The sequence below is a fragment of the Mesoplodon bidens genome (assembly GCF_964165515.1).
Source record: "Mesoplodon bidens genome assembly, chromosome: 7".
Taxonomy (NCBI): Eukaryota; Metazoa; Chordata; class Mammalia; order Artiodactyla; family Ziphiidae; genus Mesoplodon; species Mesoplodon bidens.
This window is the reverse complement of record NC_138164.1, coordinates 53,735,951-53,762,594: the sequence shown is the minus strand read 5'-3', so window position 1 is coordinate 53,762,594 and position 26,644 is coordinate 53,735,951. Positions and strand designations below refer to the sequence as shown.

General features: G+C 47.6%; 1 protein-coding gene and 1 pseudogene across 6 annotated transcripts in view; one reads left to right on the top strand and one right to left on the bottom strand.

The window, feature by feature from the left end:
• The window catches only part of IRAG1 (inositol 1,4,5-triphosphate receptor associated 1), a 118,103-nt gene that overhangs the window by 44,367 nt on the left and 47,092 nt on the right, over positions 1–26,644 (bottom strand). For 2 of the 5 annotated variants that reach the window (XM_081239687.1, XM_081239691.1), the window contains exons 3-10: positions 15,583–15,683; positions 14,001–14,071; positions 12,151–12,324; positions 11,014–11,091; positions 10,215–10,267; positions 9,962–10,009; positions 8,080–8,697; positions 5,806–5,884 (exon numbers count right to left, since the gene is read on the bottom strand). In XM_081239687.1, coding sequence (XP_081095813.1) covers positions 5,806–5,884; positions 8,080–8,697; positions 9,962–10,009; positions 10,215–10,267; positions 11,014–11,091; positions 12,151–12,324; positions 14,001–14,071; positions 15,583–15,683 — 1,222 coding nt within the window. The remainder of the gene's footprint in view (positions 1–5,805; positions 5,885–8,079; positions 8,698–9,961; positions 10,010–10,214; positions 10,268–11,013; positions 11,092–12,150; positions 12,325–14,000; positions 14,072–15,582; positions 15,684–26,644) is intronic. The other 3 variants (XM_081239688.1, XM_081239689.1, XM_081239690.1) reach the window with 3 other exon arrangements.
• On the top strand, positions 3,242–4,258 carry LOC308620030 (ras-related protein Rap-1b-like; annotated as a pseudogene). The gene has a single exon. The product of its transcript is annotated as a ras-related protein Rap-1b-like (transcript).

Below are 26,644 nucleotides of genomic sequence, written 5' to 3'. Positions count from 1 at the left end.
ATTATTAGTTAATATATTAAATGATATAATTTATATGATTCTTTCAATAGATATGCAAAACAAATTGACAAAATTCAACATGAATCTTAAAACTCGGAAGAGAAGAATATATTTCCTTAAAATAATGAAAAATAAAAATATAAAATAATACATGAAATAATATATTCTTATATTTTATATATTTTATCTTTCTACATATTATATGTTCTCCTATTTAGTGATAATATAAACATGAAATAATAATAAAAAGTTAAAATAGTGCATCTATTTAATAATTAGGTACAACATGGTCCTTGAAAGAAAAACACACAAAAAATTCAATTAAAAACAGAAAAAAGGCAAGAGTTCTCCTTATCAGCATTGTCATATCAGAGAATGTTGCCAAAATAATAAAATATATACAGATATACAAGAGAAAGACACATACACATGCACAAGCACACAACTAAGACAAATAGTGAATTTGATAAAATAAAAGAACAGGTTGTGAATGTGAAAAAATGCGGTATTTTGCAAAGTGGTCAAGAGCCTTTGGATTTAGACACATCTGGGTTCCAATCCTGGCTTTAGCAGTTAATTACCATGTGAACTTTATCTCCCTGAATCAATTTCCTTATCTGCAAAATGGGTATAATAAGACCCACCCCTCAGGGTTGCTGTAAGCATTAAGTGAAATATTGTCAAATGCTTAGCATGGGTCCTGGTACATAGTAATCACCCTAGTTATAATAATCATGCTAGTTAACCACTATTATAACCACTCTACCATTTGTTAACAGTAATATTTATTATACAAGAAACATGTATAATACCAAGCAGCATTCATCTATGACACTAATTATCAGTTAGGAAAATCTAATGAAAAAAGTCTTCTTCATAAATAAGCAAAATTATAAATCATGTAGAATTTGTCTCAATAAGAGATATGGAAGACCTTTACAAAGATCCTTAAATCTAGTACAGGAAAAAGAAAGGAATACTTAAATTAATAGAGGGACAAACCACGTGCCTGAATGAGAACTAAATGTTTGCAAACTAAATAACTGAAAAATCTATGAACTGTAAAACAAACAAAACTAGGACAGTTCTGAATCCAGTGTGTAGCCTTAAAGCAATCACAATTAAAATGTTGTATAAGATGACATAAATTTCACTTAGAGAATAGGTAGGTGAGAGGCAAAACTGGAAAAGACCCAGAATCCATAAATCTTAGGTTAGAGTTAAGAGCTTTCTGAAGTGTCCTAGTCCAATAGGGAACAGAGGCCCACAGAGGCTGAGGAACATAACACCAGACACCGTTAAGTGGTGTCTGGCCATGAACTCCAATCTCCTGAATTCTTGTCCAGTTGCTCTATTAATTTGCACTGAATCTTTGTATCTAGAATATAATGAATACTCTGAAAAAGAAGAGCAATGGGGGAGAAGTAACCCACTGTACACTGGAACATATTATAAGGCAGCGGTAATTAAAATGGTACAATACTGATCAGAATAAAACAGAGTCAAGGGCCCAGAACCAGTCTTTGCTATACATTAAAAAAAGATGCAGTGTATGATTATCTAAGCCACAATGTAATAAGAAATATAAACACTATTAAAATATTATTGAGGTAACAGAATCTTAAGTCTTCAAATACCTATATCTTAAAACAAATTTCAGAGGTATTAGCAAAATAAATATAAATAAATCAAACTGTAGATAAACTACCAGAAAATAGATTTGCTATCCCAATTAAGGAGAAGTAATATTTTTATAATGATTTAAATAATAGAAGACTTTCAAAGGAAAAGATAGGCTAAAATTACTGTATAAAAACTTTATGATCTCTCTAAAATAATACAAATTTTGTTCAAAGGCAAAAAAAAAAATGAAAAATGAAAAAGTATTGACAAAAAATACAGCCAAAGAACGGTTACTATCTATAACATCTACATGTATGACCAACAAAAAACCCAAGACCCAAATCAACACATGAGTAAAGAAATAAATAGTTAATTCACCCATTAAGAAAAAAATATTTTAAAATTTTAAGTTTAAGCAGATTAATTGAAGTAATAATGGAATGGTATTTCGCACTACTACTACTACTAATAGTAGTAATTGTTATTTTGGATCATCTTGTTCTCATTACATTCTGGCCAATAAGGAGCAAGAGCAAAGCAAAGCAAAGCAAAGTCTAGAGCAGCTAGTGTTTAGTGAGAAGACCCCTCACTCAGTCTATAGGGAGCATCACCCATTGGAGGTAATATGGTAAATGCAAATATTCCTACAAATATTCCTACACTTTGACACCGTGACTCTCAAGCCTGAGAATGTATCCCAAGAGAGTAACTTAAAGGAAGAAAGAAAAAAACCCTACAAGTACAAAGTTGTTTACAGTAGTGTTGTTAATCATAGTTAAAAGAACTGTAAACATCTGAAATACCCGACAATAGATACATCAATACAAAAGGAAACTACGCACCCATTAAATGATAACTATGAGGACAAGTCAAACTATAATGGAATTAGTCACGAAATAAGTATTTTAAAAGTAGAAACAGGGGACTTCCCTGGTGGCACAGTGGATAAGAATCCGCCTGCCAATGGAAGGGACACAGGTTCGATCCTTGGACTGGGAAGACCCCACACGTCGCAGAGCAACTAAGGCTGTGTGCCACAACTACTGAGCCTGCGAGCCACAACTACTGAAGCCCGCGCGCCCAGAGCCTGTGCTCCGCAGCCACCGTAGTGAGAAGCCCGTGCACCGCAACAAAGAGTAGCCCCCGCTCGCCACAACTAGAAAAAGCCCACGCACAGCAAACGAAAACCCAACGTAGCCAAAAATAAATAAAATCTTAAAAAAAAAAAGGTAGAAACAGGGAGTTACATCTACACCACCAAATCAACTGTGAAAAAATTATAAATAAGGGTAAATACTGGAAAGAATAAAAACGGTTGCTTTTTCAGAATTTATGGGGTTGCGGGTGAAATTTTAAGATAAATCTTTTCCTAGGGTTTTAAATCTGCTTTAATAAACAAGTTCGAAATTCAAAGTAGAGAAGTATATCATATTTTTTCCAAAGATTTCATCTAAAGATGATTAATTTTTTTAAATTAGTACTTTAAAAAATTGTTGGAGAGTCAGGCATGTAAGCCAGCCGGAGCGGCAGCGCCGGTAGCAGCGACCCGGAGGGAGCGCGAGGCAACGCTGGCTGCGGGGACTCGATGACAGTGCGAGAAGTACTAGATTTTACAAGTTTGCACCATGCGTGAGTATAAGCTAGTTGTTCTTGGCTCAGGAGGAGCTGGAAAATCTGCTCTGACTGTACAATTTGTTCAAGGAATTTTTGTTGAAAAATATGATCCTATGATAGAAGATTCTTATAGAAAGCAAGTTGAAGTAATGCACAACAGTGTATGCTTGACATCTTGGATACTGCAGGAATGGAACAATTTACAGCAATGAGGGATTTGTACGTGAAAAACGGACAAGGCTTTGCGTTAGTTTATTCCATCACAGCACAGTCCGTATTTAACGATTTACAAGATCTGAGAGAACAGATTCTTAGAGTTCAAGACACTGATGATGCTCCAATGATTCTGGTTGGTAATAAGTATGACTTGGAAGAAGAAAGAGTTGTAGGAAAGGAACAAGGTCAAAATTTAGCAAGACAATGGAACAACTGTGCATTCTTAGAATCCTCTGTAATATCAAAAATAAATGTTAATGAGATCTTTCATGACCTGGTGTGGCAAATTAACAGAAAAACTCCAGTGCCTGGGAAGGCCCGCAAAAAGTCGTCATGTCAGCTGCTTTAAGATACTAAATGCATTGTAGCTCTGAGCCAGGTCTGAAGAACTGTTGCCCAATTCAACAGTGCCAGCATTCCAACTTTGTTAAACCTACCAACATCTTAAACGGACTTTCTGTGGTGGTACCCTTTAAGGAGCAAATGAAAGCTACTACATCAGTTTGCACATTCTAATCACTTTCCAGTATCACAAGAGAGATTTTTACTTATATAATAGCCCTAGAATATGCAGCTGGTAAAACCAGAGGCTACAATCCAGTATTACTGCTAAGAGACATTTTTCATCCACCAATGTTGTACATGTATGAAAATGGTGTACTGTATGTATACTTTAACATGCCCTATACTTTGTATTGGAGAGTACAATAATGTAAACCCTAAAAGCACCACTATTTTAGCATAATAGAAGAAAGTCCAAAGAGCTCCTATATAGACTACTCCAGATAACTTCGCTTCTTTGATACTTGTAACTTATTGTAATTTAAAAAAAATAAATTCAAGGTCATTATCATTGTATTGTACAAATAAGTGCTTTAACACAGCTATATAGTTTTTTAATTTTTAAAAACCTGTGGAGACAGTGATCTTGTCTTTAAGGTATGATAGTCCTTTCAGTATAATGTCTTAAAGACGTTGCCTTTAATATCTGTTGGGAAGGAAATATCCAGACTTTTCAAATCTTCTATTATGTTTCCTGTTTTGTTTACATAGGGAACAATGTTTATAGTTGTGTGTTCAGTGGGGGTCTACAACAAGAAGTGTATATTTTCAAACAATGTTTTAATGATTTAACAATTTTTGTAAATCATTTTCAGGCTTCTGCAGCTGTAGATTCTCACTGTGAATCCCCTGCTTGCTCATGCATAAGTGTATTTGCAATACCAAATATACAGGCTTAGTATTTTTGCCTGTTAGTGATTGTTTCAAATGTGTAACGTTTTGGTTGAGATGTTAAATGGTGGATGAGTACCGTGGATGTGAATGTGGGAAGTAATTTTAATTATGTGTAATTGGTCACAAAGCCTAAGTTGCATAACTATTGCTGTTTTATTTAACAATGCCTTGTTGCTTTGTATGCATTAACATTTGGGTGTAAACATTGTGTGTCTATCCAACAGGGAGCCACAGTATTTAAATTGAACAACCTAATGTTACAACTCCTTTTGAGATGGCCAAACATAAACTAAAAGCCTTAATTAAAGTGGTGAAATTTTACATAACTTAGCATCAGTAGTTCAATAAATTTGGATTGCCAAAAAAAAAAAATTGTTGGACGTTTTACTTCTGGGAATCTTCTTGTCAATGTTGAATAGGTAGGTGTTAGTTACTATATTTCAGACTAGGGGCTTCCAACATGGTTGGTGGCACCCTGGACACAGCCACAGAACAATCCTTAAGCAGAAGGTTTCTATGCTGAGAATGACCACAAGTAGCGTGAGCCATCGGGAGAAGTGAGTCAGGAGATGGGAGCTGGGGTGGAGGTGAGGCAAGAGACCCCAAGTTTTACTTTCTGAAGGCGAGTCTGGCAAGTGGGTGGGTGGGGCCTTGCAGCCACCAGGAGGGAAGGGCTGGGGTCTGGACTTTGTAGTGACAGCAGATTAGAAAGCAAGAGATGACTCTGATGTCTCAGAAAGAGGAACTGTTCTATCTGGGTGGCTTCCTGGGTGTGAGAGGAAAAGGAAAAGGAAATGGAAGCATCAGAAGTTCAGGCCTGGGTCACCCTTCCAGACCCACTAGGTGCTAACAAGGCTCAGGGAGGGCTGGAGGGGTCCAGAAGGGGGGCCGGTTGGAAGAGACAAGTTTAGAGGTTTTCTGAGTGGGCAGGAAACGCCATCTGATTCACTTATTTGCAAATATTTACTGAGGGCCTGCTCTGTCTGTTCCACACTCGCCACTGGGATGGACAAAGGCCCTGACAGGATGTGCAGTGTTTACACGTTCACCTTCTTTGATCTGGAGAAAATGAAGCTAGCCCCAGCCTGAGGAGAGCATCTCCCCAATCCCACCTACCTTTTTCCTGCTCAGCCGCTTCACTAAGGTCTGGAAGCTTGAGCCCCACTAAGTTCTGATTTCTTAGCAGGATGTGCTCCTTTTTAGGAAAAGAAAGACAACGTTTCAGACGGTGACCTCAGGGTAGACTCTTCCCTTGGTTCTATGGCTCTGTGACCCCTCAGTCTCACGGGGCAGCACTCGGGGCGGGGACAGTCACGACATCTGAGGGGCACCAGGAAGACCGCTCCTCTCCCAGCCTGTAAAGGTGCTGGAAACTCCACCATCAGTGCCCCATTCCTTGGGTCAGGAATGGTCCTTCGCATGGCTGGCTTTTTAAATAAGCCTGTGAGCCTCAGGGCAAGGGAGCTGCCAGCCACATGGTGGCTGAAGGCTGGAGGACAAACAGAAGCAGAGCCCAGGGCTCTGGGGATTAGAGGGTCCCTTGGGTGTGTATGGAGCCGCCAAAGATGGAAACAATGTTTGTGATCTCATGGCTGTGCTCTGAGCTGCCTGGAGCTTCCTGCCTTGTTATTCTGGGCAGTGAGTGCCCACTTTCAGGACTTGTGACCTCCCCTGCCCCCAGTTCCTCAGTGGCCTGTGATGGCACCTCTTGAGTTGTTAAACTCTCCAGACAAATGAGGCCTGCAGATTGCGGTCCCAAGGCAGCAGGCCAATAGCCACTGCTGCCTGGGGCTTCGGCCAGCAGAGCCGAGAAGAGATGGGGATGCTGACGGCAGGTATGTGGCACAGGTAGGCTCACACCTGTTCCAAGTCCAAGACCGGCGCTCCCAAGTGGAAATGCCACGCAGAGCTCCTTGGGCCTGCGACTTGTGCTTCTAAGGGTATTTTCAGTGTCCCGGTAGCAAAGGCCACTTGGACAGTTTTCCTCCTGGGTGAAGGAGAGGAAGGGGCCAGCAGAGGGAGCTCTGGCCTAGATGGAAGTCATGGGCCAGGGCCCTTGACCTGTTTCCTTAACCAGAGGCCCACAACCAAGCGGCTCTCAGCACCCTGGCTTGGGCTGGAGGTGCGGTCAGACGCAGGGCAGTGGTTAGTGGGATGGGGCCTCCAGGTTCTCTGTGGTTTTCTTTGCTGCAGAGAGGAACTGGCAGGGGTCTGGGGGTGGCCTGTCACCTGGGCCTGGACTCTGCTGCCCAGAGGCATGTGAAGGCAAATGCCTGTCTGACCTCCTTGGCGTCACCTTCCCCAGGGGTCTGGGGCCGCGGCCCACCAGGGGCGGCCCTTGCACGCCTGTGCTGACCCGCTAGTTAGTGAGGTCTTCCTGGCTGGGTGGGCTTTTCTGTGTATAATGTTTTTAACCTCAGCAGCCAGGCCCCAGCTCCCCCGGGGCCTCCAACGCAGAAGGCTTCTGTGCAGGATAGTGGCCATGGTTGGAACGCGTTCCTGCTAGTGCAGACCCCCAACCCCACACTTGCTCTTGACAGCTGTCAAGTGCCTCTTTTCCTTCCCTGTCCCATGGCCCCTCTGTAGGGGAGCCAGGAGGGCCTCATCCAACTCCAGCTGTGCGGGTGCCAGGCCCCACCCCAGGGAGTCCCGGCTGCCTTGGCGTGTGGCCTGGGTTGGCCCTCTGGGGAAGTGGGGCTTGGGTAAGGATTTCTTTGTCCTGTTAAACTCTTCTCTTCCTCACACCCTGAGCTCTCTCCCCCTGCATCTCTGGATGCCCCCCAGTCATTCCATGAATAGGGCAGTAGCCCCATGAGAGACAGCTGTGCCTGGTTTGATGGCCAGTGACATCATTAGGGACATCAGGGGTGTTAGAAGAAATTCACCACAGGGGGAGCAGCCCCTCACGGCCATGTTTGGATGGATTTGAGGCCCTTTGTTAACAGGTATCAGGAAGGAAAGCTTGGGGGGCAAGACAGAGGGAAAAGCCATTCCATCCTTGCCCCATCCTAGGCGTGACAAGGTGCTCCATCAAAGGCTTCTTGTTCATGAGCCACCAGCTCCAGTTAGAGAGGAAAACACAGCCCAGGACTCAGGGCCCATGTGTCCTTCCATATACCCACCTTCCCCTTGAAATGTGGCTTTGTGTGGCAGCTCTACACCAGCTGACCTCACCCGAGTGAGCAGGGTAAAGGCACGAAAGGTGATATTTGTGAAGGACATGCTGCCCAGTGGGCTGGTTTTCGGGGTGGGGAAGTTCAGGGTTCCACAAGGCCCACGTCTGGGCCACAGCTGCCCCGCCCCAGGCCCAGGTCAGCCCGGCCCAGAGGCCCTCAGCCCAGGTTGGGGACCTGGACGCACACCCTGCCCAGCAGGCCCCCGGGAACCCACCTCACGGAGTTTGGTCAGTTTCTGCATCCGCACTGGCTGCACTTGTATCTGAAAGTCTTTAAGTCCAGGAGCCTTGGCCAGCTTGCTGCCAGCTTTGCCTGAAAGACGCTTCTCTTCCTCTGCCAGCGGCACCTTGGCAAGCACTTTCTGCAGCCGGGGGCCGGGTTCTTCGGGACTGCTGTCCCAGGAGACACCCCGCAGCAGAGGCGGCCGGGACGCAGGAGGCCACAGCTCAGCTTTGGAGCCAACCTTGGACCCTGTGGGCTCTCCGACTGTACTTTTCCCCTGGGGAGACTGGGGAGACACCCCTCCAGAACCCTGGGTTGGGCTTCTGGGCAGAGGGTTGCCCTCCTTGGCTGTCTTCAGAAGCGGCTTCCCTAGCTCGCTCTCAACAGGGCCAGGCTGGGGGCTGTTCAGGGCCATTTTCCCACCACTGCCTGTGCCAGAAGCTGGGCCCTTGGGTATGGCCTCTGGGCGATGGAGGGGATCAAAGTTTTCCTTTTGTTCTATTGCAATTTCTTTGGACTTCTCAACTGTGGGAGAGCGAGGAGTCAGCCTGCCCTGAGACACTTTCCTCTGGTCATTCTGCTTGCGGTCAGCTAGCCCTTTGAGGACATTCTGAAAGAGACAAGGTAGAGCTGGGACCCCGGGGGCAGGCTGGAGGGGAGAAGGGTGGATTCACCTCTGCTGTGGGGTCTCTATCCCCATGGACCCTGCTAAGGGACCCGCACGTGTGCACGCGTGTGCACACATGTGTATGTGTGTGTGTGTGTGTGTGTGTGTGTGTGTAGGGGTGGGGAGGTGTTGGAGAGGTATGGGCTAGGTAGAAAGGGAAGACCTCTCAATCACATCTGAGCCGGTAAAGGGGACCTACAAACAAGCCTGAGGTTTGTAAAACAGACAGGATAAGGGGACCTGCCATTCAAAACCTGCCAAGAACTTGCCAAGGGCTAGGCGCTGCAGAGGACAGTGGAATGGAGGGCAGCCACAAGTTTTGGCTTTGACTCTGTTGCCCCAGATTCTAGTCCTGGCTCTGCCTGGCAAGGCCCTTAACTCTTAGGGATTCAGATTTCCCATCAGGTTTGTGAACTCCCTGAAATTATATACAAGTGTATATGTGTGTTTGTGTGTTGTATGTATTTTTCTGGGAAAAGAGTGCACAGCTTTCAGCAATCTCTCAGAGCGTTCTATGATCCAAAAGAGGTTACAGATCACTGAATAAGGGGGTTCTTGCGAAGCTGATAGCTTGCTGTTCAGAAGTTCCAAGATTCTGTACTCTTCTTTCATTTCCCAAGGGAAACCTGCTTTGTGAGGTGCAGGTTCGTGGGTCTGTCTGGGTATTTGTGTGTGCTGCCTTATGTGTGTGCTGAAACTCTACCAGAGGACTCTATCCCAGACCTAGTTCTAGATGAGATTATATTCTATGCTGCCCTTGACACCACCTTGAGCAGGTGGTTCTAAGCAGGTGTGGGGCTCTTCGTTTGCTCATCAGCAAAGATGAGGTTTTCCAGGCTGCCCCCAGGAAGAGTCCCAGCTAGGGGCTGGAGCTTTCCTGCAGTTTTCACTAGAGCTGATGGGGGCAGCAGTCTTGCCTGGCTGTTGCTGGGCCCAGTGGTCCCCCTGGCCTCTGGCAGCAGCCTGACTGGGAATGTAGGACTATGGGCAGGACCACCATGGAGGTCATCCCCACTGAATCCCACAGCCTCACCCCCTCCACCTCAGACTTCCAGTCACCGTAGGGCAGAGGAACCTTCTAGCTTCCTCAGCCTTGACCTTCCACTCACGCACACCCACTGGCAGGCTGCCCAGGGCCAGCCTAGGCTTCTGGGACACCGTGTCTCCCACACTCAAATCATCCAAACTGGGCAGACCTCAAACTCACAGGCTCGCCAAGGGGAGGTGAAGAGACTTCGGCCTCATCCCCCTTCTGCTGGAGAAAGTAAACACGAGTCAGTCAGCAACGTGAAGAGACCGAATCTCCTCTTGAAAGGCCCGCAAGCAGACCCCTACAGTGGTGTCGATGTCTCCCCCACCCAGCACCCTCGCCTTCAGCGGGTCACGGAGGGGCCTCTCAGGTGTTAAGGGGTTAGAGGAGAAACTAGTTGATATAGAAACCCCAAACGGTGCCCCGTTACCTGTGGTGGTGCTCCGGGCAGAGGGGACCCTGGGCCACTGCACGCATCCAAACCTAAAATGGTCCAGACACTGGCGAGTGATGTCCAGCACCCCAGACCCTCAGCTGTCCCTTTAGCAAAAACGCATCTACCTCCCCAGAGTGTCCTCCCTTGGGTCCCTCGGGCCCAGGAGCCAGTAATGCCGGTGCTTGCTGAGTACCTCTCACAATGCCAGGCTCTGTGGGGAGCCCCCATCTAATCATCAAAGAAACCACATGCGGAGGCCGGGGCAGAGGGAAATCAAGGCCACACAGCCGGAGTGTCAGCGCTGGGATCCGAACCCGGGCTGCCTGGCCCGAGCCTGAGCTTGCCCCACAGCTCTGACAAGGGTAGGCTGCTCTCCCTGGCACCCCACCCCTACCCTGGCTGAGCTGAGGGTGTGGCCCTGAACTCAGCCTAATGAAAGGGAAGCAGTCAAAACACAGAGAGTGGCCCAAATAGAGGCCTTTGCAAATAAGCTCTGAGGTGACCTCTCTCCAGGTCCTCTCTGGGCAGAGGGCCCCAGCCATAGCCCCCTTCCCTCCATCCTCATCCGGGGCTAGGCCTACCTCCCCACACTAGCTTGAAACCCCAAAGAAAGCACATCTTCCTCCTCTGAGGCAGCCCAGCCAGGCCCCTCGGGAGGGGGCCAAACGGGGGTCCTGACTGGGAAGGCTGCAGGACAGGAATCCTGGAGCCCAGGGGAGGGACTGAGCCGCCACCCAAGGCGGGGAGCCAGAGTGGGCAATGCCGTGGGGTTTGGGGGGGAGGTGGACCTCACCAGGCCGCTTGGGGACGGTGAGGCAGTTGCTCTGAGAGGGCCCAGGAGAAGCTCCGGGGCTGAGGTTTGGGGAAACAGCTGTGGAGACAGACACAAATTGGCCAGCATTCGTGAAGGTTCAGGACTTCAGCCTAACAAAGACATCCTTTCAGGTATTTCTCGCCTCTGGGGACTGGATCTGGCTCGTCAGATTCAGGGGCTGATTCTGGACTCCATATAAGGCTCCTACCACAGCCCAATGCCTCCCTGCTGCCAGCCCAACAGGGGGGGCGCTGGGGTCACTTGGGGGAGAGGGAGGGTGACTGGGGTCACACTCCTCAGTCTACCTGGCCTCACCCCAAAGCACCTTCTAGAAACAGAGGACCTGGCGTTGCTTGGCAGGTACAGCTCCAAAGGCTATACCTCCTACACTTGCCAGGATGGCTCTGATTTCAAATGTGCCCCTTCCCTCCTAAGTACAGACTTGTTTAACTGCCCCAAATGTTTGCTCAAGAAAAAGAGTGACTTTAGCCAAAGGCATAGCAGGAGAATTTCAGAAAACCTTTCTTTTAATCCAGAAATTCCAGAGAGACACCAAAGACCACACTTCCCTTCCCTAGGATCCTTCCCGGGGCACAGCTGGAGGTCAGGGAGAGGAAGCCAGGGCCGGCGTCTCCTGACCTTTGCAGAGGAGGTGCCCACAGAGCAGGGCCTCCTGGAGATGGTGGGAGACCACACAGACTCCAACCCTGCAGGGTGGCCTGGGAGTCTGTGCACTCAGGCATCACACAGAGGGTTTCTCTCCAGGCAGGGTTCAGGGACTGGGGAGCCTAGGTCAAGTTCATGGGTGTCATATGGGCTAGCACTTCTTGGCAAAGCAGGAAAACACAATGGTCACACATAGACCCCCAAAAATGGAAAGCAGAGTTTTCTGGGCTAGAGTTGGGTCGGTATTTCAGAGCTTCTGATACGGGGCGAGATGCCCTCTCCTCACAGGATCCTCTCCAGGAGGCTCAGTCCTCCTGGGCCCAAGAGGCCTGGAGGCAGGCGCGTCAAGGGCCGCCCCTGGGAAGCAGGGCTCCTGCTGCAGCTGGGGCTGGGCCCTCCCCAACGCCCACCCCCATCGGAGGGGCTCAGGGTGGCCACCTGTCGTCCTACCTGACGGGCAGTCGCCGGGGCTGCTCCTGGACTTCCTCCCGCGGCGGGTCAGGAACCGCTCACTCACCGACTTGGCTTCCTCTAGCAGCGCCAGGTTTTTCTTCTTGTCCTCCTCTGAGATGCTGATGTCTGGCAGCTGGCCATTTACCAGGTCAATGATGTGCCCCGCAGGGTCTGCAGAGGGAGGGTGAGCACGGCATGAGAGCCACGGAATCCTTGGTCCCCAACCTCAGCCCTGTCCCCAGCCCCTACCCCTCAGCCCAGGGACACTGCCCAGAGGGGACTTGGCCAGCCAAACCTTGGCCCGATGCGGTGTCCTGGGGAGGGCTGCGTGGGGACAGACAGGGCTCCCCCAGCAGGCCTGACTCCTCCAGCTTGTAGCTGGTGGATGTGGCAGGTCCTCTATCACAAATGGCCATGAAGCCACCTAGGTTCCCAGTACTGTCCTCAACTCTGCCATAAGGGAAGGCCATCAGGAGCCCCACCTGTTCTATCTGCTCCCCTAGTGTTCTTCCTTCGGTCTCTGTTTCTTTAACAAGATAGTGAGCTTAACATTGGTGGATAAAGGAAGCACTCCAAAGATCATGGGCCAAAGACACAATCCCATGGCCACCTTCCCTCCTTTCTCCCTCTACTCACGTTGTTTACCCCCATCCTTCTCCATAACTGCCCCTTCTCCAGGACGCATTCCCTGGGTGAGTGACACCACCTCTCACCCAGCTGCTCAGAAACATAGGAGTCACTCCACACCCTTCCCTCTTCCTCAGCTGCCCCCAGGTCCAACCAACTCAGCATCAAGTAAGTATCTCTGGAATCTGTGCCTCATCGCCACTCTTGCTCATCAGCTGTAACTTACCTGCACAATTATATCAGCCACCTCACAGGTCCTCCACCTCCAGGCTATCTGCTCCATCCCATCCTCCATTGCCTATCACAGTGACCTTCCTAAGGGCCATATCTGACCATGCAATTCTCCTGCCTCAGCTCATCAAGATTCCTCCTGGTCCCCAGTGTGACGTCCAGATGCCAAACTGCGCCCAGCCACTTTTCCTGATCTCACATACTCCTCTCCTCCAGCCCCTTGCTAGTGAATGGCTCCCGTTGTGCCTCTCCAGCCTCCATTCCTCTTCCTTCTGGTCATAGCTCCCCGGTTTGCACCAGGTGAAACTCGTCTGAGTCTCAGTCATGTTAGGAAGGAGCTAAACAATACTGCCCATCTCAACCCAAGTGCCATCCTCAGCCAGCCAATGAATTCAGTCCCCCTGGGTGACTGGTTCAGGGATGGCCATGGAGGCCAATGAGAGGCAGCTCTGAGAATGGTGGTGGGTATATGGGGAAGAGGAGCTCTCTTTTCACTGAAGGGATGTAAGTTACTCGTAGCCATTTGCCCAGAAGGAAGCCAGCACACAAGAGAGGAAACTTGGGAGATGGGATGGGATGATTGCTAATGACCCAACATGAGCATCTGGGCTCAGCACTCCCTGAAAACACAGACCCTGGCTTTTATTTATTTTTAATGTGTTTTGGCATAAGCTAGTTTAAATTGAGTTTCTGTCATTTGCAAGAGTCCTGACCCACAGCCAAGCAGGCAATTGCTCTGTTATGGCTCCTGCTCAGCAGCACAATTGCTTCCTCCGCCGAAATGACCTTTCCTCCCTCTTGTCTATCTGTCCGACTCTCTAAATCACAACTCAGATACTCTCCCCTCTGGACTACTAATCTGAGAAGCAGAAGAGGGGAAGGGGCTAAGCCCGGCCAAGCTGCCAGACCTCAGTCTTCCTACTCAAACACACCTTCAGTTGGACCCCATCTCCGGTGGCAGAAATAAGACAAATCGGCCTAGCCCTTACCCACAGAAGTCAGGGGAGCAGTGGAAACCTTCAGGTGTCGGTGAGAAAGCCTCCTGTGGGGACTGTGAGCTCTGAAAGACCAAACAGAGTCATCTTGTTAGGAAAATGTGTCCACAGCTGGTAAATAGGTAACCAGATGCTTGCATATTCTTTCAAAGTCATCCTAGAGCATCATCTTACAAGCTTGTTATTTTTTCAAGGGCGAAAAAATATGGGAGTGTGTTAGAAATGCAAATTCTCAGGCTTCACCGACCGACAGGATCAGAAGCTCTGGGGATGGGGCCCAACTATCTGTGACTGAACAAGCCCCGGCCCCAACCCCAGGTGATCCTGATGCTCTCTAAAGTTTTCGAACCACTGCCCTTTGTAACTTTGACGATTTAGTATTTATTAGGGCTCAGACTCTGAGTGAATATATAACTTGCAGAAAACTCATAAACTGTGAATAATTGCCTGGTAGAGATGCAGATGATTTCTGTTGGGGAGAAAAGATAAAAAATAAGGTTTCATTGCCCCATGAAACATTAACCTATCTTGTATCTAACTTAGCAATCTTTTTTTTTCTCTTTTTAAAGATGTATTTATTCATTTATTTTGGGGGGCTGCGTTGGGTCTTCATTGCTGTGCACAGGCTTTCTCTAGTTACAGCGAGCGGGGGCTACTCTTTGTTGCCTTGCACGGGCTTCTCATTGCGGTGGCTTCTCTTGTTGCAGAGCATGGGCTTTAGGTGCGCGGGCTTCAGTAGTTGTGGCACGAGGGCTCAGTAGTTGGGGCTCGCGGGCTCTAGAGCGCAAGCTCAGTAGTTGTGGCACACGGGCTCAGTTGCTCCACGGCACGTGGGATCTTCCCAGACCAGGGATTGAACCCATGTCCCCTGCATTGGCAGGTGGATTCTTAACCACTGAACCACCAGGGGAGTCTCTAACTTAGCAATCTTATTCCAGCTTTCTTTTCCTCCTCACTGATTATACTACGTATATCCATTTCTCGTATCCTCCTTTGAACTGGCTTTGTTATCCTGATGGTCCCCTCGTTAATGAGTTAAGTAAATCTTTGACACATGCTCACTATATATCTGTATTAGAATTATCTTTGTAACTTTTTGGAAATTAAACTTAGAAAATCTCATTCCAGCTAGACCAATGCATGGGCTAGTGCTGTGTAAAACCGAGGCAGGGACATCCCTGTGCATGTGAGCCAGTGTCCCTTCCAGGAGATCATCTTCCACACAGGACCCACTTTGGCCAGAAGCAGGATTCTAGTAAAAAATTCTCATCTTTTAGGTCTGTTTGAAAATATCTGGGCAGTTATTGTGGAAAACTCCCCTGCTATGAGCTGTGCTTTTCTTAAAGGTTAACAAAGTGCAAAGAGCCAAATCTACGAGAGAAGAAATAATTTGTGGGGAAAAGATAATGGAAAAATCTCAAGGTCTCTCTCCCATTTTGAAAAACTGCTTGATTGTATTTCATCAATAAAATGATCAAGAACGAAGAAAAGATCTGTAAAAAAATAGAGCTGTCTAATCCGCACATGCTAGGAAATATTGCTCTTTACAGCACAGATTAGGCAAATAGGAGGTTACCTGTTGACCAGGTTTTTGTCAGTTTCTTCTTCCGGTGAACTGGCATCCCCAGTCAGGATGATGGTGGGTGGACTGCAAGATATTCCTGCGGTGGGAGGGCCCTGGTTGTTGAGAACAAAAACACAGATGGAGTTAAGCTCCCAGGAGCTGGAGCCCTTATTCAAGTATCATGACACTCAGAGACTTCTTGACAAGGGTCAAATGCTGTTGATTTGGATTATTCAGGGGTAAAAAAAAAAGGCAGTTTCTCCTTCATTTACTGAGCTTAACTTGGTCTATTTTCATGCATTAAGATTAGGGAACTTCTAAGCCATCCCTGGTTAATTCTCACTAACAATGTAGAAAAAGAATGGTGCAGGGTCCTCAGGCTGCAACCAGCTTGGTTGGGGAAGGATGGAGGCCAGCAGAAAAGGCAGTGACACCACACATTCCCAATACTCAGTGACACCCTACATTTGGCTAATTGTGACCTTTCAATAAAGGTGATTTGTTCCATGGATAATGGAACACGCTTTAACTTTTGTAACTTTGTAAAAAAGTTTATCTACATAAATACACATTTCTGAAATAAGAACAAAAGTTAGGAGCCAATCCTTAGATTTTTGAGATAGTTTGCAACCACTAAACAAAATAGAACAAAACTACTAACCATCAAAATGAAAGAGTTATTACATCCTAGGTTAGAGAAGTTGTAATGAAATTGGTATACTGTTATGCTGCTAGTGGGTGTGTGAGTTGTAAAACCCTATCTGGAGTAGAAAAAATACTTGTTGAGTGAGTAAATGAATGAATGAAATAAAAGCAATACTGTATAGGATATACAATAAGATCCATGAAGATGCATATCAACCTGTGTTTTCCTACACCTAAGTGTACTGGGGGTAAAAATAGGACCAGTTAACAGTAACACACAGTATCTCTCTGGTTCTTCTGCCACGTGCTATGGCAGTATTTCCATCTCAGAATTGTTCCCAGCTATGTCTGGGAGACTCTCCAGAGGTCCTGTCATATGACCCTTTATCATTTGCCTTCTCCTCTGCCCTGCCCCCTTACTGGTGGGTACAGCCCGGGCCCTCTGTGAATGCCCTACTCTCCCTGCCAAAGTCCTGTCTCCCTGGGCTCCCGAGCATGTCACACCACCTGCACTACTGGTGTGGCCTCCTGAATCTTCAGAGCAGCAGGTGCCCATGGCCACTGTCTCTGGAGGTCGTGTCCTTCTGGAGTCCCTGCGCATTAACTGCTCTTACCCCTACCTGCCCCACTGAAGCCATGGCCTGGGGGCTGCTCTCGCAGAGCCAGGCTGAGCTGTGTTCTTGAGCCCTTGGTATGCAGGTGTTGGCTCCTTGCAAGGTGAGGAGGAGGCTCTCTCTCCTTTTCACATTATTCTTTGTTGTCAAGTGGGTACTGTACAGTACCATCTGGACTTCTCAAACCCCACAACTTTTAGTGAAACCAGCTCTTCCCATTTTTATTTGCATCCCTTCCCTCCCTTGGCCTCAAACATAAGGCCGGGTGAGCTGGAGAAGAGTCTCTGTGTCTAGCCAGGGAACGCTGGACCCCTGTGTTCCAGGACCTTTCAGCAGGAGGGAGCTGCAGTGATGGGAGGAGGGGGAAGCCCTCAGAATCCTCGAGCACATGGAAGGGAAGTTTGGGCAGGGACTTTGGCTGGGTAGGAGGAGCAGGAAGCAGCACTGCCTTTTGGAAGAATCACACTGCACTCAAATTTCTGCTCATTATCTGCTAGCTGTGTGTCCTTGGGCAAGTTATCTAACCACTCTGTGCCCCATGATCATAAAATCTAACTCACAGGGTTGATGTGAGGATTAAAAATAATGTTGACACGGCACCTAGCACATGACTGATGTTTTCAATAAATGGTAATGTTACTGTCAGATTACTTTTCTCTCTCATTCGACAAACACAGTTTCGTTATCCATCATGTGCCAGGGGCAGTTTGAGATACAAAGACCCTCAAGAGCTCACAGCCAAGCAAGGGATACAGAGAAGTACTTAACACTTATAATAAGTATAAGGTGATAAGGGATGAAGCCCATTCTGTGAAAGCTCAAAGAAAAGGAAAGAAAACTCTCTCAGGAGGGGAGCTGGAGAAGACTCTCAAGAGGAGGGGACATTTGAGCTAGGTCTTGAGGGATGAATAGGAGTTTGCAAGACAAAGATATTAGGGGAGAGGTTTGGGGGCAAAGGGAACAGCATAAGTGAAAGGCATAACTGGGCATTAGGGATTCACAGTGTAGCTAGAGCATAGACTATAGAGTATGTGAAATAGGAGGGCCCAGGGATGGGGGCTGCCATATTGTGATTTATAAGAAATGTATATATTTGGTCATTCAGATGACAAAAATATATTCCTCATATATATTTGGTCTTCATCCACAGTTCCTGGCTCACCGCTCCCCAAACACTTGGAACTTTCTGAGTGATAAAAGCTTGGGGAAACATCTTTTGTTATAATATTTGGTCTCTTGTCCTCAGTTCCTGAAAATGCTTTAGAGGATTGCTTGACATGTTATAATGAGGTCCAAGAACCTAATGTTGGGGCAAAATATGAAACCAGAATAAGAGGTTGAGCCAGCTTCTGAAGGACCTTGGGTGCTACTCCAGTGAGTTTGGTCTTTGTGGTTTTGGAGATGGAGAACACTGAGGATTAGGCCCGGGAAGGACTTGACGGCCCAAAGAGAAAACAGAAATGTTGACAGCAGATCCATCCATGGATCCCCGTGATTCCCACTGGCTGAGTTGCTGGAAGAGGCCCTGTTACTGAAGCAGCCTTCTGCCCCATAGGAATTTTGAGGAGCTCTCTAGTAAATTGGAGCCGTGTCACTCTCCAGTTGGATATGCACGGTTGGCCAAGGTAGCATGACAGGGAGTCAGCATGATGCTTGTGGCTGAAGCCAGGACTGGCCAACCTGTCCTCATGACCCCAGAGCTCCAGTCCCTCCAACAACGCAGATATACATCCTTCTTGTCAAAGACTCCTCCTGGAAGAGACACTCAGGAAGGTTCCCCAAAAGCAACAACTCCTTCTGTGGATAGTTTCACCCTAATGGGCTGGTGATGAGCTAGTCACCTGCTTCGTCCTCTTGTTGCACTGTCCCTCAGTTCCCATAACTATAAAGTAGTCAATGGCCTGCGGTCTCAGAAGATGTTTGTGTGAATAAAATGAAGTGATGAATGTGTATGCCCTTTTATAACTGTCATCTGATCTACAAATACCCATTAATCATGGTTATCACTCAGATGAACAGCAGCTCCACTCAGTTCTCCCCAACTTTTGTCCACCAGGCTTCACTGGTGGGAGACCAGCAAGCAACAGAGGGGCTGGCTCCTTCCAAGGGGCCAGGAGGGAAGCAGAGGATCTTGGGTCATGGTGTGGGGCCTGAGGACACACAGTGGAACAGCACCCACGGGAGCTGCTGAGGTCAGGAAGGGGAAGCAGAGTGTCAAAATGGCAGGTGATGATGGAGCTGGGGCAGGCAGTGCCCAGGCAGTGCCCAGCTAAATGGGAGAGCCAGTGAAGTGGAAGGAATGTGGGGCAGGGGTCAGGTGTTTCTCCTGGGTAGATTCTCAGGAGCAGAAAGGGCTGAAGTTTTCCCAGAGGCTTCTGTTCACATCACTAAAAGGGTTTCTTGCTAACATGGCCTCTTGGATCTGTTAGAGAATTAGCATCCTCTGAATCCTATCTTCTGAGCTCAGAGGTGAAAATTGGAGACCTGGGAGCCTGTTTGTTGTGAGTAGCATTTACAAGTTTTTATATTAGTTACCAACATTTCATAATTAGAAGAATCCCCATAAAGGTCTGGATTTCCTACTTTTCCTAAAAAAACAGGAGATCAAGCCATCTTGGTTCCACAGTTCTGCCCAGTAACCCTTGGTTGGAGTCAGCTCACGCTGGCTTGTTTCGGTCATTCACACTCCCTGCTTGGCCCCAAAAGCATCTGAGTTACTGCTCCTGTGACCCATGATTCTTAGCCTGTCTTGGTTTTCTGGAGCGCAGGAGGTTTGTGCTTAAAGCCTTCTCCACCCACATCACCTTTTTTTATTCAATCCACTTTATTAAGGTGTGATTGACATATGAAAAGCTATACATATTTCATGTATACAACTTGATGAGTTTAGAGATAAGTATATACTGTGAAACCCTCACCACAATCCCTATCCATCACTTCCAAAATTTCCTCCTGCCTTCTTTTTTTATAATGATGATGAGGAGGATAAGAACACTTATAAGATCTACCCTTTTAGCAAATTTTTGGGTACACAATACAGTGGCGTTAATTCTGGGCACTCTGCTGTACAATAGATCTCTAGAAGTTATTCATGGCCGTGTAACTTCCACAACATCCTGATGGAGCTTCTTTCCGTATGGCCTCATGGGTGACTGTTACCATGGCAATGCCAGTCAAAACACTGTCTATGCCTATAGTATGTGTGAGGTTCCTTCCCTCGGTGGAATTTATTTCTACAGTGAAAATTTGGCCTCTGAAAATCACCTTTTCCATGTTTGTCACATTTAGAGAATTTCTTTCTTGTATGAATCCTCTGGTAAACAAGAAGAAATGCATTTTGGCTAAAATATCATTTTCACGTTTGTTATATCATATGGTTTCTGACATCCCTTGGAGGGGCTTTTACAAATTCCCAGCATACACTGGTGATGATGGGCTAGGTCTACATAAGGGGGCAGAAGGGGCCAATTTCTGCATGTTGTATTCCAGAAATAAAATTGTGGTGGTGGTGCTCGGGTTATACTATACACCCATTTCCAAGAGTCTCAAATATTCCAGCTGCTAAGTAAGTAGAATGCAGTTTATTTATTTAATTTTGTTGACACACTACCTATTTCCCAAAGCAATCTGAAGTCACCAACAATAAACTATAAGACATAAAAAGACGAAACTATAAAAAGGAGGGAACAATTTGATAAATACAGACACCCCTAGCAGATAAAGAGAAATATATGCTTCTTCTAGCATCCATGGTTTGACCCGGAAGTTAAACTATTTGATCTGAAAGCCAATGAAGCTGTGATCCAGGTGGGCGAGTCTCTGAGAGAGTCTGCCTTAGAGAATCGTTCAGCAGATAAAAAGCAAATGTTTTCTGGGATAAATTGGGAGATTGGGATTGACATATATACACTACTAAATATAAAAGTTAACGAATAAGGACCTACTGTATAGCACAGGGAACTCTACTCAGTACTCTGTAATGGCCTATACGGGAAAAGAATGTAAAAAAGAGTGGATATATGTATATGTACAACTGATGCACTTTGCTGTACACCAGAAACTAACACAACATTGTAAGTCAACTATACTCCAATAAAAATTATTTTTAAAAAAAGAGAGAGAGAAGTCCACTCTTCATTCTCACCTCAAAGAACAAACCTTAACTCCCACCCTCACCTCACCTCTCCCCTTTGACTCTTCACTTGCTTACCCCCCGCCCCAGTCTCCTCTCTCTCTCTCTTCCTCCCTCTCTCCCTCTCTCCTTCCCTCCCCCCTCCCCCCCAAAGCTTATTCCTCCAGCTCCATTAAATTCTTTCCACAAAGGTTTTCAAAAGTCTTAGAGTCTAAGGGAGGGGGCCAGCCTGTAAACATTTGCACATTATTATGCTTTGTTCTGTCCATTCATACAGCCAACTTTTCTTGAATGCTTAGCGCTTGCTGTGGTCTATGCTAGGGCCTGGAGGCAAAGGTGAACTAGGCAGCCTCTGAAATGCATCCCAGTTAGCACAGTGGGATGGGGAGTGGGGTGGAAGTACCCTCCTCCTCACCCCTACCCCATCCCAGGTGGCGCCCAGGCCGGATGCCCTTAATGCTGACACTGTGAGGTAATGGTCTGCAAGGCACTGGAGGAGCTGCTTTCTGGTAGGAGTTTTCTCTGCCTCCTGGTGAAAGGCCACTTGCAGCAAAGCTCTCCTGAGGTGACTGTCACGCATGGGGCTGCAGGCACCCTCACTCAGAGGAAGGTCAGGAGCAGAGGTCCCCACACAGAAGGGCAGACACAAGCCATGGTGGCAAGCACCAAGCGTGTAACCATGGACGCACCCAGTCTGAAGCTGTTTAAAAATCAGGAGACACAAAACAATCAGGGAGAAATCCTCTAATACACTGATGGAATGTCCTGGAATATCCTCACTCTCTCCTTCCAATGTGTGCAAACTACATGGTAATAAAATCAAATTGTTCCCTCCCTAATCAGCTCACAGAAAGCTCTGGGCAACTTCTAATTTTCTGCAAAACTGATTTTGTGGGGACCATTCAGTCTTGTGCTGGCTGGGTTTCACTTTAGCAGGTACTAGAGAGACAGTAATCAGGAGAGTGTGGGAAGATTCCAGCGGTCCTCTGGGTGAACTCTGCCAGGTTTTAATGCAGTGTAAATACCCATCCCTGCTCCCACTCTGAATGGCCGAAACAGAAGGCAGGGCCTCAAGCAAGCTTGTGGGTCAGCGGGTTCAAACAGAGTTCACCAGGCAAGTTCCTGGCTTCCGGACTTCAAGGGCCTCAGGCTCCGGAGCCACACTAATTCATCATACAGCTTTTCGCATTAGCTGTGTGACCTTGGGCAAGTGACCTCGCCTCTCTGTGCCTCAGTTACCTCATCTGTAAAATAACTATCTCACAGGGTAGTTACAAGAATTCCACAGATTGGTGTGGAAATAGGATTGCCAGACAAAATACAGGATATCCAGTTATATCTGAGCTTCAAATAAACAACAAATAATTTTTTTAGTGTAAGTATATCCCAAATAGTGCATGGACATAACTGTATTTTCATTTGCTAAATCTGGCAGCTCCAGATGGAAAGCTCGCGGAAGGGTACCTGGCAGCTAGTAAATGCTCAATGAGTGTCAGATGTTATATTCTGTTATTGGTAACTTTGGGGCTAAATTAATGACTTTGGAATTTGGTTTTGAGGAGATTGTCGTTCTTCGTTTTGTGTCTGAACAACCTTTTGGAGTTAAATTAGGAGGGCCTCACCCTTCTGGTCACAGAGCCACAGAGCATCTTCCCTAGGGCATCTGGCCACACAAGCCCAAGTAATCAATGACCCAGGGAAGCCCACCTCCAAGGCCACCTTCACCTGGCTCCACTCCCTCTCTCACCATCTGCATCTCAGACAAAGTAGAGATGCCTTTTACATAGAGCAGAGGCAAAGACACAAACGTGGATCGAGGGAAGTGACATTTACTCAGACCTACTGCATGTGGGGCTCTGGCCCAGACACTTTCCGTGTGTTTTCTCATAATCCTCCTAGCAACTCTGCGAATGAACCTCAGGACACCCATGAACCACTTGGGGTGATAATACCTCCTGACCTCACAGAATTGTGCAGAGGAAATGAGAAGATGAAAGCAAAAGCCCTGAGCATGGAATTAGGGAATTAATACATTTCTTTTATCTCCCCTCTTTTCCCACTTCAATCCCCACTTTACCAACAACAAAAAAAACAGACATGTTATGTCCAGGGCCGCACAGCTGGTAAATAGGGGAAGAGACCAACGCCAGGCCTGTTGGCCTTCCCGGTACACACACTGCCCTTACAAGTCGTCTCCAGATCTTGGGTCTCACTTCCCCTGGTTCCCCGTGCTCTGCAGGCCTCTGACATGCCTCTCTTATTCTTCCCAGCTGCGCCCTCCCTCACGAGCCCCTTCCTCCAGGAAGCCCTCCAGGCTGAACACACAACTAGAGGAAAGACAGCAGGGGTACCCCTCTCACCTTCCAGGGGCCCAGCCTTCCCAGGGATCCATTCCCCTTCCCTGGAGTCAGCCGAGCACTGCGGGAGCTGGGCCATCTCCCGGAAAGCTCACCCTTTAATAAGCCAGCAGGTCACATTTTGTTCTCCTTAAATAAACCTTATAGAAACATTTAAATGTTTATTTCGCTCATAAATTCCAAGGAATGCACAACAGTTTCCTAACTGCCTGGGTGCAGGGATAAATATAGGCCAGTGGTACAGACGGGAATATGAGCTTCCTTTCCCCAATGTCACGTGACTAGGCCTGGCTCGGAAGCTCTGGGCAACAGACCAGCCCCAGTCCAGGCAGGAGTGGGGAGTTTAGCTCCTGCGCTTGGATGCTGGCAGACAGCCTGGAAGAGGACTGTGCAGGAAGGCAGTGTGGGGTGGTGAAGTCGGGAGGTCTACACCGGAATCTCACCTGGGTGACCTCAGGCAAGTCACTTAACTTCTCTGAGTTTCAAATTCTCAAACATTATGTGGAGCTAATAATCCCCCTTTTCCAGGCTTGTTTTAAGGGTGACAGTGAGAGTGAGGATGGTGATAGAGGGTAGGCACTGTTACAGCTGTATCCCCAGGTCCCTCTCTCACAGCCTGGAGGGCAAACAGGGACTGCCTCTGGATAGGGGGCCCTGGCCGCAAAGAGGACTTAGCACTCTCGTGACAGGATAAAAGGACCCTCTGTGGACTTGCGGAAAAAATGATTATTCCAGCAGTGAGTGCTAAGAGCATGGGAGAGAGCAGAAGTGCCTCTGCTGAGCTCGGCTGGACCTGGGGCTCCTCCCTGCCAAGCGCTGAGGACCAGATCCCGGTTTCCTGAAGGCTCCCAACGCCCACTGTGTGGATCTCCCCATGCACCCATGGCCTGCCCTGCCTCCGTGGACCCTCTTTCCTGCCATTGTCCAGTCTATTCCTAGCAGTCAGGGGTCAACACCCCCCAGATTATCCTGCCTTCTTCATCACTGTTTTTACTCTCATGTCACAGACTTCAGGAGTATAACAGTGCACACAGTGTCTATTATAGCCTTACTCTGTGGGGTAGGGGGATATCACTCAGCCAGCCAGCCATTCATCTGTCATCTTCTATCCTCCCTCCTGTCCATCTCCGCCTCCTTTAAGTCTAGGCATTTAATCATCCATACAGCCAGTTACCCACACAACCATCCATCCATCCATCTCTCCCTCCCTCGCTAAGCTCCTACCACACGCTAGAGCTTATGCTGAGGGTTGGAGACACACACATAGCCCCTGACCCTAAGTAGCTGGCATGCAATCTGACAGGGGACTCAGAGAGACAAAAAATGACAAGCTACTCCATTGCTCACCATAGGAACCAAGGACAAATAATTGTAATGTACATTCCTGACCATCTGTAATAACAACCAACATTTCTAAAGCACTTTCTGCTCTGTCCTAGGCACGTCTACAGCTACAATCTCATAGCTCTTACTCTCTGACCAGAACCACCAAAAGCCATCCTGGTGGAACAGTCCTCTTGACCCTTTCCAAGCTTCTTTTCTACAGAGGATGGGGCATCAATCACCTGCCTCCCATACCTGGGGCTTCTGGTGTCCAGGACACTGGTTTTACTGCTGGTTGGAGCCAGGGAAGGAGACAAAGGTGGCGGGAACAGCTCAGCAGAAATGGGTTTGGATCTCCACTCAACCACGACACAACCATATGACCTCCGACAATCACACAACCTCCCAAAGACTCAGTTTCTTCTATAAAATAGAGATAATAATAATATCTACCTTGGGAGATGAGACCACATAGCAGGTGCCCAGTAGATGTCTCCAATATCTTGTACATCAGACTCTAATGCTTTACTGATAATTTACTTGAAGATATTTCATTGAAGATCTGAATGGAGGCTGTTTTTGCAAAGGGTGGGATGAGATAAGTATGAATTCAAAATCCTCAAGTGGAGTATTCAAGGTACTGCCCAGTTTCTAAGGATTAGAGTGTACTTCCCTGCCTTGGTTTTCTCACCTGGAAACTGGGATAATAATCATACCAACCTCTTAGTGTTGTTGTATGTAAAGTGCTGAGAGCAGTGCCCGTCACATAGGAAGCACGGTATGAGGGCTCTCACTGGGTTAGTCGGGAGGGTGCAGGCTATCACTGTAACACAGGGGTGTGAAGCCCAGGCCATTTCCACTCTGCCACATAGCTTATATCTCATGTTCCTATGGAACGGAAGCATTTGCTGCACCTTCCATAACTCCCTGGTTGCTTGGGGAACACTGCTTGGAACCCTTCTTAAAGGACAGCTGTGCGGGATGATGGTGGTAAGCCTGAATGGGTCTCTTACTACGCTAAGCAGGAAGAGAGTTCCAGGTTTGTTATGGCGGCAGCTACCATGCTCTCCAGTTCTGGGCCATAACAAGGGGAGACCCCGCAGCTTCATGGTCAGAGCTTCTAAGAGCTCCACAAACAGATCCCTTCCTGTTAGGGCTGGATGCAGAGGGCTGCTTCTCCAAAAAAACACTCCAACCTCATTTTTAGTTAACTAACATTTAGGGATAGGGGTTGGGTTGAGAGTAGGGATGCCACTGGTTAGTTGAGCGCTGCAGTGATCTTGTCAACCAGACGCTGCTGTATATGAGGGTTAAGCCTCAATTTCTGTCTAGAGGATCTGAAAGTGCAGTACCACGTAAGTGCTCAGGGAGGCCTGGGGTGAGAGTAACGGGTGCATGTGGCCTGAAGCAGGAACAGCACAGTGGCCTGGGTTTCCAGGGGTCAGTACCCATCCAACTGGGCTGTTTCATCATCCGACTGAAGGAGAGTGAGGAAGGGGGTTGCACAGGACGGGGCAGGGGCAGCTGGGGTTTGGGGCAAGATGTGTGACATGGAGCTTCGTCCCCTGGCTGCACGGGCTCACACAACTGAGAGGATGGCAGGCAGAAGGCATTTGGTGAGCCCCAGTGCCACAAGCTGCGGCGCTTCGGGGTTTATGTGGTGGTGAGTTCTGCAGGGCCCAGGTCGGCCCTCTCAGACAAGTGGTTTTAGGAGCAGAGGACAGTATTCCCTTGGTCCAGGCACCTCTCACAGAGGCCCCAGAGCAGGGCAGAGACTAAGAGGGTGGGCTCTGGGGCCAGGCTTCCCGGGTTCAAATCCTGGGCCTGTCACTTACGAGCTGTGTGACATTGGAGAAAGGTATTAACTTCTCTGTGCGTCAGTCTCCTCAGCTATGAAATGGGGCTGATGATATCTACCTCATAAGGTGGCTTGGAAGTTAAATGAGTTAATAGTGTAGTACCTGTTGGCAAGAGGTTAGCTGTTACTAGTGGTTTTGCGGATA